Source organism: Stegostoma tigrinum, chromosome 4, assembly GCF_030684315.1.
Source record: "Stegostoma tigrinum isolate sSteTig4 chromosome 4, sSteTig4.hap1, whole genome shotgun sequence".
Lineage (NCBI taxonomy): Eukaryota > Metazoa > Chordata > Chondrichthyes > Orectolobiformes > Stegostomatidae > Stegostoma > Stegostoma tigrinum.
This window is the reverse complement of record NC_081357.1, coordinates 79332261-79350526: the sequence shown is the minus strand read 5'-3', so window position 1 is coordinate 79350526 and position 18266 is coordinate 79332261. Positions and strand designations below refer to the sequence as shown.

At 41.0% G+C, this 18266-nt stretch overlaps 1 protein-coding gene across 14 annotated transcripts in view; it reads left to right on the top strand.

The window, feature by feature from the left end:
* The window catches only part of msraa (methionine sulfoxide reductase Aa), a 548797-nt gene extending 531720 nt beyond the window's left edge, over positions 1-17077 (top strand). For 12 of the 14 annotated variants that reach the window (XM_059645458.1, XM_059645456.1, XM_059645460.1 and 9 more), the window contains one exon: positions 15745-17077. In XM_059645458.1, coding sequence (XP_059501441.1) covers positions 15745-15909 — 165 coding nt within the window. In that variant the 3' untranslated portion in view covers positions 15910-17077. The remainder of the gene's footprint in view (positions 1-15744) is intronic. The other 2 variants (XR_009445690.1, XM_059645450.1) reach the window with 2 other exon arrangements.
* Positions 17078-18266: the final 1189 nt, after the last annotated feature.

Sequence of the window (18266 nt, the reverse complement as noted above, 5' to 3'; positions counted from 1 at the left end):
GATTTTGTCAGTTTATATGACAGAACTGATCATGTGCCATTTGTCCAGATACATTCTTAGATAATGCTTTTTCTTCTGTTCACAATTAATCAGAAATGTATTTAATACTCAGTTTTTTGCTTTACTGTTTACGTTGAGTTCTTCACCGCTGTTTCTCAAGAGGTCTCGAGCATGAGAGGTCTTAAATTTATGGCAAAGGTAGCTTTATAAAAACTGCAAGAAAGTAATGAAATAAAGTTGTACGCCTATTTCACATTTATATACTACTGTCATTAATAGCATACTTTAAATTATTACAAAATCGGAAACCGTTAAACACACTTTAATGGTCTCACAGTCAGAAAAAGTGAAATGTCCAATATTACCCACATTTTCACACACTAGAAGCCTTCAATATATTTCATTTACTTTCTTATGTATATATTACAAGATCCTGTGAACCAACTTAGTTTTCAACATTAAAAAGTATTTTAGTACCATTTTCTTGTTCAGTATTATTATTCCCAGCCCCTTATTTTCCAAGGCATTTGCATCTCTGTCTTCCCTTGTGAGTCTAAATCAATATCATTGTAATTGTTCTGCCTCTATCTAATACTTAAACTTCTGGGCTAGAAACATGCTGCTTTCAGGGGTTTTCCAGCATAGTGACATATAAGATAGATCAGGATAGTGGCATTAAGATAGATCAAGATACCACCTTTCCACGCCACTGAGCTCAACTCCATCACACAAAAGGTTGATGGGCACTGAAATTTGCACCTTGTCTACCATATATAAAAAGAAGGACAATTGAAGTAGCTAAAAGCTCAGGTTGACCCTGATAATATGTTGCCAAAATTTGGTCTGGACAGGCAGGTGAGAATGGAATTCCTGTTTTTTAAAAGGTTTAATAAATTGCAGGAAGAAAGGAGCAAGTATTACCTTCAAGAGGTGTGATTTATACTTCGAAGCACCCACCCTGAAGACAGAAGCCTCACTTCTTTCTCACTTCACTCTGCAAAAGCCACACTTGACCCCCAATCCAAGCTTTCCAAACACTCCATGACCCAAGACTCTGGTCTCTCCTCACTCCAGGATCCATGCTCTCCTCTTTGTGGGCTGCCTGCAGTCGCAGCAGTGCACACTACTAAACCAGCAACATTCATTCTCCTGGAGAGTCAAACCAATCACAATGAGCAGGACTCCTCTTCAACGAGGGACAGAAATCTCATAATTAGGCAAATCAATCTGCCGGCAGAGAGTTACAGCTGCAGAGGTGGCTTCTTTTTTCCCTCCTGATCCATTGGCTTACCATCAAACTTCCTTCATGGGGATAGGAGAGCGAGAATCCTAACACTTGCAGTGATTTCCAGTTCTTGATCTCTTTGCTTATGTGTGTCATTACCTGTGATGCTTTGTGAATGACCTCCAATGGAAGCTATCTTGCTTTCTTTCCAATAATAACAGTGCTGATTAAAAGGAGGAAAGTGGACGACATCTTTATTGAAGAGAAACAAAGTTGCTTTTTTATAACTTGCGTACACTTGGATATTTGGTGCTAATGATAAGATTCTTGAAAGTAAAGAAACAGGAGGTCTAGGGCTGTAGACACATTGGAAGGACTATTAAAAGATGTACGTGATGTTAGCTTTCTGTGTAGACATTGAATATTAAAAATAACAAGGAGATAAGCAAAAGTGTTAACTAGGACAGTTCAGTATTTTGTAAATTATCGCCATTCCATAAGTGGAAGGATTTTGCAATCATGGACAGGACACAGTGAAAATTAATTAATATTATGCCAGGAAATAAACATTGGAATCATGACTAATGCAAAGAGGAGCTTTCTCTCATATTTGGAAAAGAAGAAATTCAGTAGACCTTTTTTATAAATAACTTTTGGGTCGTTATAAAGAGAACTATGCTCTTGTTGGGTGATTTTGGCTCATCGTCAGAAGGATGAATAAGAAGGTTAGAAGAACTTTTATTATCCAGAGTACAGAATAGCACAAGTTATATTGAGAAGATTGTGATGCAATTTTAAAGAAAATTAACTAATTATTTGAAAACAAGCAATATAAAGGGATACAGGCGAAGGGCAGGGAAATGGGATTAATGGAGGCAGCTTCTATTGAGAATCTATGACAGATATCGAAACTATAGCTAGATTGCCTCTTCCTTCAATTTTGTAATTTCTATGAATCTAATGAGATCACACAACACCCCAGTGTTAAACTTAAAGCTGAACCTGTAACCTGAATGATATCACTTTGTGTCTTTCATAAACATGCATGTATTTCCTGGCTAAAATTTAATAATTATTCTTCGTAACTGAGAACAGGAATTCAGAGAAGCAGCGGATTTAAAACAATATATGTCGGCACTATTGAAGGTGAGGAAGGAGTCTGCATTGGGTTTACTGTTGTGTGAAGGAAAGGTGTTTACTAGGATGAATGCCCTTTTCTCATTCCATACTAATCTAAACAAAGTCCGTTCTTCTCGCAAAGGATTTGCTTAACCATCACATATATACTGATATGTCCAAAATACTAAAATGCAGAAACAGTTGTACAATAAATGAACTTGATATAGGTCCAACTCCAAAGACCTGTCAAAATGGCAGGTGGGTCCAAATGTGGAAGCGCCAACCCCATTTCTGACAAATGCCATGTTTGCTGGCAATGAGTGGAGATAGGAAATGAATCACAAAGACTGGAAACCCAAACTCAGCAGGGCCTTTGAAGTTCGTAGGAACTGCAGATGCTGGAGAATCTGACGTTACAAGGTGTAGAGCTGGATGAACACAGCAGGCCAAGCAACATCAGAGGAGCAGGAAGGCCGATGTTTCTGGCTTAGACCCTTCTTCAGAAATGGGGGAGGCGAAGGGGGTTCTGAAATAAATAGTGAGAGAGGGGGAGACGGATAGAAGATGGATAGAGGAGAAGATAGGTGGAGAGGAGACAGACAGGTCAAAGAGGCAGGGATGGAGCCCGTAAAGGTGAGTGCAGGTGCGGAGGTAGGGAGGAAATAGGTCAGTCCAGGGAGGATGGACAGGTCAAGGGGGCAGGATGAGGTTAGTAGGTAGGAGATAGGGGTGGGGCTTGAGGTGGGAGGAGGGAATAGTTGGGAGGAAGGACAGGTTCGGGAGACGGGGATGAGCTGGGCTGGTTTTAGGATGTGGTAGGGTGAGGGGAGATTTTGAAGCTTGTGAAATCCACATTGATACCACTGGGATGCAGGGTTCCCAAGTGGACTGTGAGTTGTTGTTCCTGAAACCTTAGGGTAGCATCGTTGTGGCACTGCAGGAGGCCCAGTATGGACATGTCATGTGTGGAATGGGAGAGGGAATTGAAATGGTTCATAACTGGGAGGTGCAGTTGTTTAGTGCGAACTAATCGTAGGTGTTCTGCAAAGTGGTCCCCAAGCCTCCTCTTGGTTTCCCCAATGTAGAGGAGGCCACAACGTGAAGAGCGGATACAGTATACCACATTAGCAATTGTGCAGGTGATTGTGACTCCCTTGTCCGCTCCACAATCTCCTCCAGCCTGGCACTTTTCCCTGCTACCGCAAGAAGTCCTACACCTGCCCCTACACCTCTCCACTCACTCCCATCCCAGGCCCTAAGAAGACTTTCCACATCAAGCAGATATTCACCTGCACATCTGCTAATGTGGCATACTGCATCCGCTGTACCCGCTGTGGCTTCCTCTACGGCGGGGAAACCAAGCGGAGGCTTGAGGACCACTTTGCGGAACACCTGTGATTGGTTCGCTCTAAACAACTGCAACTCCCAGCCGCGAACCATTTTCAACTCTCCCTCCCATTCCGCAGACAACATGTCCACCCTAGGGCCTCCTGCAGTGCCACAACGATGCTACCGAAGGTTGCAGGAACAGCAACCCATATTCCGCTTTGGAACCCTACAGCCCAATGGTATCAATGTGGACTTCACAAGCTTCAAAATCTCCCCTCCCCCTACAGCATCCCAAAATGAGCCCAGCTTGTCCCCGCCTCCCCAACCTGTTCTTCCTCCCACCTATCCCCTCTTCCTACCTCAAGCCCCACCCCCATCTCCTATCTGACATTTATTGCCTATACCTAATTGCCTAGAGGATAATTAAGAGTCAACCATATTGCTGTGTCACATGTAGACACACCTAAGGATGGCAGATTTCCTTCCTGAAAAGGCATTACTGATCCGGATGAGTTTTTACGACAATCAGCAGCAATTACATGATTGCTACTCAGCCAGCTTTTTAATTGGGAATGATATCTTAGATTTCATGAGCTGTCATGTTTGGATTTGAAACCCCATCCCCTGAACTTTAGCTTGGGATTCTAGAATACAAACCCAGTAACATTACCATTGCACTACTGCTACAAATAATGATAATAAAATGTGAGGCTGGATGAACACAGCAGGCCAAGCAGCATCTCAGGAGCACAAAAGCTGATGTTTCGGGCCTAGACCCTTCATCAGAGAGGGGGATGGGGAGAGGGAGCTGGAATAAATAGGGAGAGAGGGGGAGGCGGACCGAAGATGGAGAGTAAAGAAGATAGGTGGAGAGAGTATAGGTGGGGAGGTAGGGAGGGGATAGGTCAGTCCAGGGAAGACGGACAGGTCAAGGAGGTGGGATGAGGTTAGTAGGTAGCTGGGGGTGCGGCTTGGTGTGGGAGGAAGGGATGGGTGAGAGGAAGAACCGGTTAGGGAGGCAGAGACAGGTTGGACTGGTTTTGGGATGCAGTGGGTGGGGAAGAAGAGCTGGGCTGGTTGTGTGGTGCAGTGGGGGGAGGGGACGAACTAGGCTGGTTTAGGGATGCAGTAGGGGAAGGGGAGATTTTGAAACTGGTGAAGTCCACATTGATACCATATGGCTGCAGGGTTCCCAGGCGGAATATGAGTTGCTGTTCCTGCAACTTTCGGGTGGCATCATTGTGGCAGTGCAGGAGGCCCATGATGGACATGTCATCTAGAGAATGGGAGGGGGAGTGGAAATGGTTTGCGACTGGGAGGTGCAGTTGTTTATTGCGAACTGAGCGGAGGTGTTCTGCAAAGCGGTCTCCAAGTCTCCGCTTGGTTTCCCCAATGTAGAGGAAGCCGCACCGGGTACAATGGATGCAGTATACCACATTGGCAGATGTGCAGGTGAACCTCTGCTTAATGTGGAATGTCATCTTGGGGCCTGCGATAGGGGTGAGGGAGGAGGTGTGGGGACAAGTGTAGCATTTCCTGCGGTTGCAGGGGAAGGTGCCGGGTGTGGTGGGGTTGGAGGGCAGTGTGGAGCGAACAAGGGAGTCACGGAGAGAGTGGTCTCTCCGGAAAGCAGACAGGGGAGGGGATGGAAAAATGTCTTGGGGCCGGGTGTGGTGGGGTTGGAGGGCAACCGCAGGAAATGCTACACTTGTCCCCACACCTCCTCCCTCACCCTTATCGCAGGCCCAAAGATGACATTCCACATTAAGCAGAGGTTCACCTGCACATCTGCCAATGTGGTATACTGCATCCATTGTACCCGGTGTGGCTTCCTCTACATTGGGGAAACCAAGCGGAGGCTTGGAGACCGCTTTGCAGAACACCTCCGCTCAGTTCGCAATAAACAACTGCACCTCCCAGTCGCAAACCATTTCCACTCCCCCTCCCATTCTCTAGATGACATGTCCATCATGGGCCTCCTGCACTGCCACAATGATGCCACCCGAAGGTTGCAGGAACAGCAACTCATATTCCGCCTGGGAACCCTGCAGCCATATGGTATCAATGTGGACTTCACCAGTTTCAAAATCTCCCCTTCCCCTACTGCATCCCTAAACCAGCCTAGTTCGTCCCCTCCCCCCACTGCACCACACAACCAGCCCAGCTCTTCCCCCCCACCCACTGCATCCCAAAACCAGTCCAACCTGTCTCTGCCTCCCTAACCGGCTCTTCCTCTCACCCATCCCTTCCTCCCACCCCAAGCCGCACCCCCAGCTACCTACTAACCTCATCCCACCTCCTTGACCTGTCCGTCTTCCCTGGACTGACCTATCCCCTCCCTACCTCCCCACCTATACTCTCTCCACCTATCTTCTTTACTCTCCATCTTCGGTCCGCCTCCCCCTCTCTCCCTATTTATTCCAGCTCCCTCTCCCCATCCCCCTCTCTGATGAAGGGTCTAGGCCCGAAACGTCAGCTTTTGTGCTCCTGAGATGCTGCTTGGCCTGCTGTGTTCATCCAGCCTCACATTTTATTATCTTGGAATTCTCCAGCATCTGCAGTTCCCATTATCTTTGCTACAAATAATGGATGTTTTAGCAGCCAATCTCAAAATTTGTTTCACTGTGTAGCTGCCTATCATCAGTGGGCTCAACCCTGTGGCAGCCCATGGACTGAAAATTGGATGTAACTGGACATTTCAAACTGAAGCAGATCTTCCAAGTCAGGAAATTTAACAGCTTGAGCTGCGAGTGAAAATCCAACTTGAAATATCTTATGAGCCATGTCACAGGCTGTTAGAAGGAAAAGATAATTATTAACAAATACTCAAATGGTAATTGTGTTGCTGATGTTGCAGCTTGGTTTGCCTGCCACTTCTATTGACAGACTAAAGTCAAACAAGAGTTACAGTCTGTCTAAAATTAAGAAACTAAGTGTAACAAAGATGAAGAAAATCTTCATTTGAAAATCAATTTTTCACCCTTGATAGACTACCCAACGTGATGCCATTTAGTATTGAAATTACAGAAAGCTTGAATAATGCTGTGCCATTATCACTGCTAAATACAGTGTTATTTGATAGATGGAACATGTTGAAGAGACTGATGACAAATTTAAATCTGCAATTCAAGCGTTTTCTAACTTAAGACAGTTTTACTTTTTTTAAAGTGAGCTCTCAAGTTGCCCAAGGTTGAGCAATTCTGATACACAGCTGGTAGCTTTGTATGCTTGTGTATGTGTCTGCCCCTGTGTGTAGTGAGAGTGGGGGAGTTTGTATTTATCCTGCCTCTGTTTAACATTGAGATAAGAGGTAGGGAATAAAAATGGCTGAGAAAGGTGTTGTGCAATGTGGTTATTTTTGTGCTGATTGATCATGACTTCACAATATGTGCCTATCTATATCAATGTTTAATGAATACACCATACACCTGCCTTTTTTTGCGACATCGTGTGGGTGTGCATCCAGCTGCTGGACACTGTTGATTTTCAAATATTCCAATTTGAATCTCAAGTTAATATTTATCTGAATAGTCATGCCTGTTTTTTGGGCTCGATAAGAAGCAGAATAATAGCTGACAATACATACATTTTGAAGGGGTTCAGAATTCAAAATCATTCCTACAAACTCACTCTAAATAGATTCCACCTTCATCATGAAGGTAAGCATTTTGCTTATTCTAATGAGGTTGTCATTATAACTAGAAAATCACAGAACCATAGAAACTCTACAATGTGGAAGCAGCCATTTGGATAATTGAGTCCACACCATGTCTCCAAAGAACATCCCACCCAGACCCAGCCATCTCCCCTATCCCTGTAACCTTGCATTTCCCCTGGCTAATCCACTTAACCTGCATATTTTTGGACTTTGGGAGGGAACTGGAGGAAACTCTCGCAGACACAGGGAGAATGTGCAAACTCTGCACAGAGAGTGACCTGAGGGTGGAGTCCAAGCCTGGCCATTGGCACTGTCTAACATGAAATTGAGAAGATACAGTAGCTAAGACCATGCCTTGTTGATCATTACTTAGCTAGTTTCTACTAACCCTTAAGAGTGATATATTTTTATGAAACCTGACCATAATGATTCAAGAATTCTGCTTTAATTGTTTTTATATCAATTGGTCACTTTATTTTCAAAATGCAATTTTATTCACTTTTGATGTCAATACTAACTGTGAAGATGTTAAAATACAGTCTACTAAATGTGATCACCAGGGTAGCATGGGCAAATCACTGTAAAGAGAAGTGTTGGGTGTTGCATTTTGGCAAAGGGGTTGGAGAAAAACAGATATAATTATACAGTTCTAAAAGCTGCGCAGGGAGAGGGATGTGAGAACGTGTGTACAATCTTTGAATGTGGCAAGATATAGTGAGAAGATGGTTAGCAAATCATGTGTGATCTTGGCCAAATAAATAAAGCACTGAGTCAAAAAGTGGGGATGTTGTTTTGACTCTTTATAAAGCTGTGGATAGGCCTCAACTGGAATACAACATAAAGTTCTGTTCACCAGTTTTAGAGAAGATATGAAGGTCCTTGAGTTGGACTCACTGGATTCCCCAGGGAGCATGGATTTGATGGACCGAATAGCTACCTTCTATGCAGTAAATAACTACCACCTTCTCAGGGACAATTATGAATGAGCAACAAATGCTGACCTTAGTAGTGATATTCACCTTTCGTGGACAAATATTAAATTAAATTATGAATTTGAACGTAACTGACAACCGTGTTTGGGGATAGGGCCAAGCTGTTTCCATCCTAAGTGATTTTTTCACTCCTCATTCCTGAATTCACACAAATCATTAGATGTTCCTTAATTACAATTCCCAGATGTAATAATTAGATTAACTTGTTATTTCATTAGCATCTTTTTGCTTCCATTTTGTGCTGTAGTTCTGAATATTTTTATTTGTTTCATTCAATCAATCCAATTCATCAGTATACTGATCCCTTTTAAACAGGATTGCCTTTGATATTGTCTTCCTGTTGACTTGTTGCCTATACCTGTGAAACATCTGTTAAAAATATTGCTTTTATTGGTCAGCTTATTTGCAGTAATTGTATATCACAGACTACAGTTGGCATCAAATGCTTTATTTGCAATTGTTAAGTGCACTGTCAGGTTTTCAAAGTTCATTGTTCAATTAGTAATTCATTGCTTGGAGGTAATAATTGTTGCCTGACAGTTCAACCAACAATGCGCACAGGTTATTTCCTATCTTGTAAAAGGAATTGCTACACTTAGCTTTTGAGTCCTTCACCTTTTGATGGAGAAATTTCATCATCATTGTTACTTTTGATAGTAAAAATGCAGCAAAATTGGATGCCAACTGAGGATGGATTCAGCGACACAGCAATGCTGAAAGAATATCAAACTGAAATGTTAACTCTCTGCCTCCGTCCACAGATACTGCCTGACATGCTGAGGATTTCTACCGTTTTCCAATTCTATAAGAAAATTTCTGAAGACTCAAATCATTAACTGTATTCTCTCTGCAGATTCTGGAAGACCTATTAAGTTTCTCTATCACTTTTGGTCCTTATCTCAGATTTCTAATAGCTGCAGTACTTTGCTTTTATTTTCTCATTGTAGTTCTGATTTTCAGCAATTGCATTTATTTGGTTTTGAAGTAAGCTACCGATTTGGGAAAGGTACTGGAAGGCAGCTGTTGTTGAGCAAACTGCTCCCGAACAAGACCCTTCAGAAGAAAATGGGTAAAACTAGTTTGGAATTGCTGTAATAAATGAATGATTAAAAAGTTGGCTGCTCATTTTGCTTTGGGTCTACTTTCCCTTCTCATTGTCGCCCATTTCTTTGGTGTCACTGTATTCCAATTTCAACCAAAATGTCAGATAAATGGAGGCAAGAAGCAAAGTATATATGACCACTAATACTGTTGTGTTTGGGCTTTACAAAACAGTTGAGAATTTAGCACTTAAAATAGATGTTAAAGTGCTCCTTTACAGCTTCATGTGCAAATACAAATGCAAATATATTTTTCTGTTATATTCTTAAAATCAAGTTTGTAATCGCGCTCCAAAGAGCAAACTAATACAGACAGATCTATTCTTCATGAGTGTATTTGTAACATTTCTTTGAAAATTAAAAATCTATAAAATTTAACTTAATATCTCACTTAAAACCTTGTAAAATTGTTCTATATTTCCTTCTCATTGAATCATTCATGAAACTTCTAGGTGGCTAAAAATACAACCAACAGCTAAAGATAGCAGCACAGCCTTAAAACGTTTATCAACTACTTGGTCTTTGGTCTTACTGCAGGTGGTAGGTAATGTAGATATTTTAACTGACACTTTTCATTTCATAACAACACATTTCTTCTTTGGAGCATTATTAAAACAAAGTGTGACACAGTTCCATGTAACAAAATATTAAGTCAGGTGACCCAAAGCTGGGTTAAAGAAGTAGGTTTTAGGGAGTGACCTGAAGGAAGAACATGAGGTAGAGGGGCAGGGACTGTAAGAAGAGAATTCCAGATTTGGAGAGCATTTAATTGTAAGGCAAACAAGTTGCCTTAATACTGCATATAAATGGTGAACTATGATGTATGCTAAATTATTTATTCATTATTTTAATGTCATGTATTACATAGTTTGGATTTGAGCTGGTTACATGCAGGTTTTGGTCAGCATGTTTGAAGGGATTCAATGATTAACTTGTATTTCTAGACACAAGGTAATTCCATTTTTTGAAAACAGACTGAGAGAAAAAGTTCTTGGAGGCTAATGGGAATTTATTAATATAGTGAAAATTTGTATAAGCAACCAGAAAAGAGCTGTGCATTTTTTTTTAAGTTTGGGATGCCACAGATTTGTTTTTCTTTCAGTTTATATTATTGTACACACCCACAGCTTAGAAAAAGTCTTTTGGGTTTCAGTTTGGGTAGTTTTGCAGAAGTTTTAACTGGAGCTGGATATGTAAGATGGCTACTGTTAAAGAAGGGATATGGATTAAAGCTGTCAAGAAAATAGTAACCTCAGTGTAAAGAGTTTAGTTTTAAAGTTCCAGACCATAGATGTTTGGTTAAAAACATGAACGGTTATTTGAAGCTGGGAAAGTCTATTTTTAGGTGGTATTAAAGCTGAAGAAAGATGACTTCAGATTCTTAAAACCGTGCAGTCAAAGCCACAGCTAAGACACACTCATTGGTGATAGAGAATTTAATGGAGTGCTTTTAGAATGAGGTCTAAGCTCTGCAGTCCTGCCATATTGAATCGTGAATGCTGGTGGACAATTAAACAACTCACAAGATGAGAAGGAGAACCCAAAAGTGTCCCCATCCTCAGTGATTCAAGGGCCCAACGCAACAGATAAGGGTGAGACATGTGCAACAATTTTCAGCAAGGATCACCGAGTGGATGATCCATCATGGCCTGCTCCAGTGGTCCCAGCATTTCAGTTACCAGTCTTCAACCAGTTCAATTCACTCTATGTGATATCAAGAAAATGTTGGAGACACTGGATGCTGCAAAGGCTACAGGTCGTGACAACACTCCGGACGGAAATAATGTTGAAGGCTTGTGCTCCAGAACTTACAATTCTCTTAGCCAAGGTGTTCCAGCACATTTACAACACTGGCATTCACCTGACAATGTGGAAAATTGCCTAGGTATATCCTATACATAAAAAGCTGGACAAGTCCAACTCGGTCACATTCTGCCCAATCAGCCTACTCTTGATTATTAGTAAAATGTTGGAAGGTGTCTTCAACAGTGCTGTCAAACAGCACCTGCTCAGTAATGCCCAGTTTGTGTTCTTCCGGGTTCATTCAGCTCCTGACCTCATTACAGCCTTGGTCGAACAGGGACAAAAGAGCTGAATTCCAGAGGTGAGGCGAGAGTGTTAGCCCTTCACGTCAAGGCTGCATTCAATCAAGTGTGGAACAAGGAGCCCTAGCAAAACTGGAATCAATGTGTATCGGGGCAAACTCCCTGCTGGTGGCAATCAAACCTGGCACATAGGAAGATTGTTGTAGTTCTTGAAGTTCAGTCATCTCTGCTGCAGGATGTTTCCACCGGAGTTCCTCAGGGTAGTGTCCTAGGTCCAATCATCTTCAACTGCTTCAAAAATTACCTTGCATCCATCATAAAGTGAGATGTGAGGATGGTTTATTGGTGATTGCTCAATGTCAGCACTGTTCGTGACTCCTCACATATTGTTCAATTGCAACAAGATCTGGATAATATCCAGGCTTGGGCTAACAAGTGGCAAGTAATATTTATGCCGCACAAAAGTCAGGCAATAACAATTCCCGATAAGAGACAATCTGACCATTGCCCTTGAAATTCAATGTTGTTACCTTTATTGAATACCTCACCATCAACATTCTGGGGAGTTACCATTGACCAAAAATTCAACTGGATTTGCTACATAAATAAAGTGGCTACAAGAGTAGGCCAGAGGCTAGAAACTGTGTAGTGAGTAACTCATCTGACTCCCCAAAACCCGTCCATCATCTACAAGGCACAAGTCAGGGGTGTGATGGAATACTCCCCACTTGCCCACCTGCATGGGTGGGTGAAGCTCCAACAACACACAAGAAGCTTAACACCATCCGGGCAAAGCAACCCACTTGATTGGAGCCACATCCATTCCCTCCACCACTGACACTCAGTGGCAGCAGTGTGTGCTATATGTAAAATGCAATGCAGAAATACATCAAAGATCCTCTGAGAGCAGTTTCCAAACCCACAACCACTTCCATCTAGAAGGGCAAGGGCAGTAGATACATCAGAACACTACTACCTGCAATTCACCCTCCAAGCTACTTACCATTCTGACTTGGAAATATATTGCCATTCCTTCACACTGACTAGGTCAAGTTCCTGGAATTCCCTCCCTCACAACATTGTGGACCAACCCACAGCAGGTGGACTGTAGCAGTTCAAGAAGGCAGTTCATCACCACTTTCTCAAGTGCAACTGGAGATGGCTAATAAGTGCTGGCCAACAAGTGAAGTGCACATCGCAGAAGTGAATTAAAAATAAATTGTGTGTGTGTGTGTGTGTGTAAAAACAAATTGTGATTGTATTTAACTGTTGTTTTGAAATCTTTAAACTTGCCTTATATTTGAATAGAGACAGTAGGACCAGTAGATGCTGGAGAATCTGAGATAACAAGGTGTAAAGCTGGATGAACACAGCAGGCCAAGCAGCATCAGAGGAGCAGGAAGGCTAACGTTTCGGGCCTAGCTCCTTAGGCCCGAAACGTCAGCCTTCCTCCTGCTCCTCTGATGCTGCTTGGCCTGCTGTGTTCATCCAGCTCTACACCTTGTTATCTTATATTTAAAAGCTTGATTCAACTTTACACTTACGTTATAAACTTCAGTTTCAGTTTTAAAACCAAATCTGCAACACCGTGTTTCAGTGAAAGATTGCCTTATTAAAATCAAAAAAGAACAAAATGTGATCTATCAACCAGAGTTAAGCCTGGAATCTGGCTTCTCCAGTAATAACATCAGTTGTTATCATAACAGAAGTCACATCCAGAATTTTTGAGAAATTGATCTATAATGAAATTTTGGTGTATCGGAAGCAATTTTAACTCTTACCAATCAGCAAAGTGCTCTATTTATTTACATCTTTGTGAGCCACCTGATTTTAAATGCTGTATTCAACACATGCCCAAAGCAAATGGGATCCAACGTTACAAATCAGGGCAGGACTTGTACACTTAATGGTAAGGTCATGGGGAGCTGAACAGAGAAACCTTGGAGTGCAGCTTCATTGTTCCTCGAAAGTGGAGTCACAGGTTGACAGGACAGTGAAGAAGGCATTTGGTATGCTTGCCTTTATTGATCAGTGCATTAAGTATAAGAGTTGGGAGGTCATGTTGTGGCTGTACAGGACATTGGTTAGGCTACTTTTGGAATACTGCATACAGTTCTGATCACCCTGCTATAGGAAGGATACTGAATAGCTTGAAAGGGTTCGGAAAAGATTTACAGGGATGTTGCTAGAGCTTGAGCTACGAGGAGAAGCTGAATAAACTGGGGCTATTTTCCCTGGACAATTGGAGGCTGAGAGATGACCTTACAGAGGTTTATAAAATCATGAGGGGCATGGATAGGATGAATAGCCAAAGTCTTTTCCCAGGGTGGGGGAGTCCAAAACTAGAGGACATAGGTTAAAGGTGAGAGGGGAAAAACGTAAAAGAGACCGAAGGGGTAACATTTTCACAAGACGTTAGTGCATGTTTGGAATGAGCTGCCAGAGGAAGTTATGGAGGCTTGTACAGTTCCAACCGTTAAAAGACATCTGAATGCATATATGAATTGGAAAGGTTTAGAGGGATATGGGCCAAATGCTGGCAAATGGCACTAGAAAAGTTTAGGGTATCAGGTTGGCACAGACAAGTTGGTCTGAAAGGTCTGCTTCCATGTTGTACAGCTCTATGACTCTGAATGCATGTTAAAGGAGTTTATGCAGAAGTCAGAACAATAAATGCAGATTATTAAGCTCGGATGAGGCATTCTGGCAAGCTAGCATTGTTGAAGGACGATGTCCCACTGGGTGAACATGGCTGGTGGAATGCTCTCCTGCTGGGTGAACATTGGCAGGAAGACTTTGTTCGGCAGATGGCAGGAAGAGGCTATCCTTCTGATTGAAATTATTGAAACTGATGTGGAGAGGACCTTTGTTCTGACTTTACATTTTCAGTTTAGTGGCTGTTATGTTTAAATAACTAGAAGTGTGAGCAAGATGTGATATTTGTAGTCATGTCAAGTGTATGAAAGGGAGGTGAAGCTATTTATGTTGCAAATGAGTTGTGACTGAATTCAAATTGTTGATTGGTGAGTGATGGGAATTGATTAGCTGAATGATGTGTGAGGCAAATGGTACAAGTAATTGGATTTGACATTTGAAGAAGCATTGACTGACCTTGATAACTCATGTGAGGTTATTGAACTTCCAGTTTCAGGTTCTCAGGGCTATACTCCTAGTGTTGACTTCAACAAGGTGTCTAACTCATAGCTCCACCATCATTTGTCTGCAGTGCCTATTTGGCCCCTCATGAAAGAAGATGTGTCTCTTTCTGACCAGTTCCTGCACCAAGGTCCCCAGTGCTGTGTTGGAGAATCTTAGAGCTCATTGTCTGTATTGAGCTATTCCTGTGTCCAAATCGCTTCCACAACAAATTTCAGCTTCTGCACTAGCCAAATTGAACCTTATCAAACTTTTCCACCACCACCCCTGAACAAAAGTCTCGACAAAGATTTGAGGAATAACCAAAAATTTAGAAAAAAGGGAAATTTAACACCCATATCCACTAACATCTGAAAGAAAAGTACTGCTTCGTATTTTGAGCATTGTACTTCAGCAGAAATGGTTCACTCTGAACAAACCATTTTTGATGACAGAAAGGAAAGGGAATGATAAAAGCAGTGGGTAATTTGGCAAAATATAATTTCTTTTGAACTCAGCATTTGGAACTTGACAGGTTCAAAGCTAATGAGAGTGATTGATAGTTCCAAGAGTCTTTCAGCAAAAAGAAAAACTAAATATCTTCAAAATGTTGCTGTTTAGATACTTAAGGTAGGAGGCAGGCTTTGCTTAATAGCGCCACATAAGATGTTTCTTCATTGCTCGGATCTGAACGATGTTCATGTGAAAGTTCAACTTTAATAATGGCAGTGCACTAACGTTCTTGAAAAAACTATGGTTTATTACTTTAGGATATAAAATGGTTGATGTTAAATGCAGGTTGGTGCGAAGCCTGCATGATCTTTTGAAGAAGCGGTCTTGATATGGAGGATAATCTCTTAACAAGGAGAAATAAGTCATTCAATCCATCAAGTCATGTAACACCTCTATCCTTTTATTCCCATTTCTTATGCTATTTTTCATATCTGATTTCCTATCAAGCACCTCAGTTGTTTTAATACATGTAACTATCTGATTTTCATTGCTTGCTGCTGTTTTACATTGTCAAGTTAACCTGATTGTGCTAATGTTTACAAGAATTATAAAGATGGCTTATTTTGGATTTCTGTATAAAAATTGCTGCCTATTTCTAATGAAGTCTGACTGTTACATGTCTTTGCAGGAATTGAATAGAAGTGGGCATGGTCAAATCACAACTGAGATCCGCGAGGCTCAAGTGTTCTACTTTGCCGAAGATTACCACCAGCAGTACTTGGATAAGAACCCAGGTGGTTATTGTGGATTGAGTGGCACTGGGGTATCTTACTCAACTGGTATTCAGAAGTAGAACAGCACACTGATATAGTGGCTAACAGAGCCCCAATTTCCTGTTATTGACCTGTTTCACAGATGATAGGGTAGAATTTTTCTTTAATCTGGGACAAAATACTGGCAGGAGTGGATTCACCGCCTGTTGTCCGCTTCTTTGAAACCTATCCTAATATTTTATATCTGCATTCAAATTCATGTTAAGAAATCCCAATAAACACAAAGTTGAATCAAAACACATAATAATTTTCCAGTGTTTGCTCTTACTACATGCCTTAGGTGAGAACTTTAGAAGTTTTAATTAGTGAGGGTCAGCCTCAAAATATTTTTTCATCTATATATGTGTGTGTATATATATTTTATACATATATATATAGATTATTATATTTTATTCCCATTATCACTGACCTTTGTGCAAATGTGTTATTCCGCAAAAATGAATGAGAATATGATGTGTTTTCAGCATTAGTGGAAATAATTTCTTCTGTGTATCATTTTTAGCAAGGCCATGACAGTGAAAGTAAAAAGTCGATGTTTCCAAATTTGTAACAAAGAACTGATAGAAAAAGAGCCAGGGCAAGAATCTCACTTTTTACATCATAGTTGTGATTAAGTACCAGAAATTAAAATGACTTGTAGCACATCACAGGAAATTAAGTATGAATTGTTTACTCCAAGTGGAATCATTTGAACATTAATAGAATTTGAAAAATCCTGGGTAGTAAAAATAATTTGAAGGCCTGTTAGCCTGGAAAATGATAAAGTTTTTACCTATTTTTCATGAGAAAGATAAAATACCAGGACACAGGCTACTAAAATTCCACAAATTAAGAAAGTTTTGCTGCCAATACCTGCTTACTAGCGCTATCCACAAAACAAGAAGTAGTTAAATAAAGCAACATCAGTCACAATAGCAGTAAAATCACTGCATGTTTTGAATGCTACTAAATTGCGTAGGTGCTGTCGACTGGGGATTTTTCACATTTCCATTTCAGCACCAGGTGATAACATTTTGTATCATTTACCTAAAATTGATACATGGAGCTAAAGTATTCTCTTCCATCGTTAAGGGATTGTTAGTTTTGAAATTTATATCAGTTCCTTCAGCTTTCTTCTCTACACCTGCAATAATTTCTGATCTTTGTATTTTAAAAACTCCAATAAACATTTAACATTTCTACTAAAAGCAGTTTTTTTTTGGCTTTGTTTGTTAACTGCCAGTCTATCCTGTGTAACTTCTTACTTAATACTGTTTTGTATTGCTTGTGCAGAAGCATTCCAGAAGGCAGCTTTGCTAAGATTTCATTTCCAATTTGTGACCTTAACTTCATTAATTCTGACAATCGCACAAGTAATTAGATCCAATTCCAGACCACATCTTGAAGCTTGAAATGTTTTACAAACTCTTTCAAATAAAAAAACAAACCACAATCAAATTACGTTTATTTACTATTTCTACTTTAGTTGAGAGACCATCTCAATTACTGAAATGGATGTCACAGACCTATCAAACTCAATGACTTGGAATAACGTTTACTCATTTTTGTCATATAAAATATTTTTTACGTGTTCTAACCTTTAAAACTGGCGTAGGTCTATAGCATTAAAACATATTTGTGATTTTCAATCCTTCATATGAAATTGTTTGCTATTTCAACAGTCACCCATTTAAAATAAACAGCCCACTGCATGAGAAAAATTGTAAAGGTGAGACGTCGGCATTTTAAATCTTCATAATTAACACTGCAAGTTCTAAACTTATGTTGTTTATGTCACTTCAGTTAACTTTAAAGAAATGTTGGGAATGAGATTCAAAATAGATTAGGATTATTTTCATTGGAAAGACGGAGATTGAGGGGCGATCTGATTGAGGATTACAAAATCATGAGGGGTATAGACAAGGTGGATAGCAAGAAGGTTTTTCCCAGAGTGGGGGACTCAATTACTAGGGGACATGAGTTCAAAGTGAAAGGTGGAAAGTTTATGGGAGATACGTGTGGAAAGTTCTTTACGCAGAGGGTGGTGGGTGCCTGGAACGCGTTGCCAGTGGAGGTGGTAGATACAGACACGATAGTGTATTTTAAGATGTATCTGGACAGGTACGTGGATGGGCAGGGAGCAAAGGGATATAGACCCTTAGTAAATATATGAAAGGTTTAGACAGAGGATCTCGATTGGCGCAGGCTTGGAGGGCCGAAGGGCCTGTTCCTGTGCTGTAATTTTTGTTCTTTGTTCAAAGAAGATAGCCCTATCAATGTTAACCGTCTATCTATAAACTCTTGTTTACCTAAGATACAAGTTGTTGATTTTGACCATTGTCAAGGAGTGCATGCTCCACACACATTCACTTTAAAACTTCAATCTGAATTCAGAATA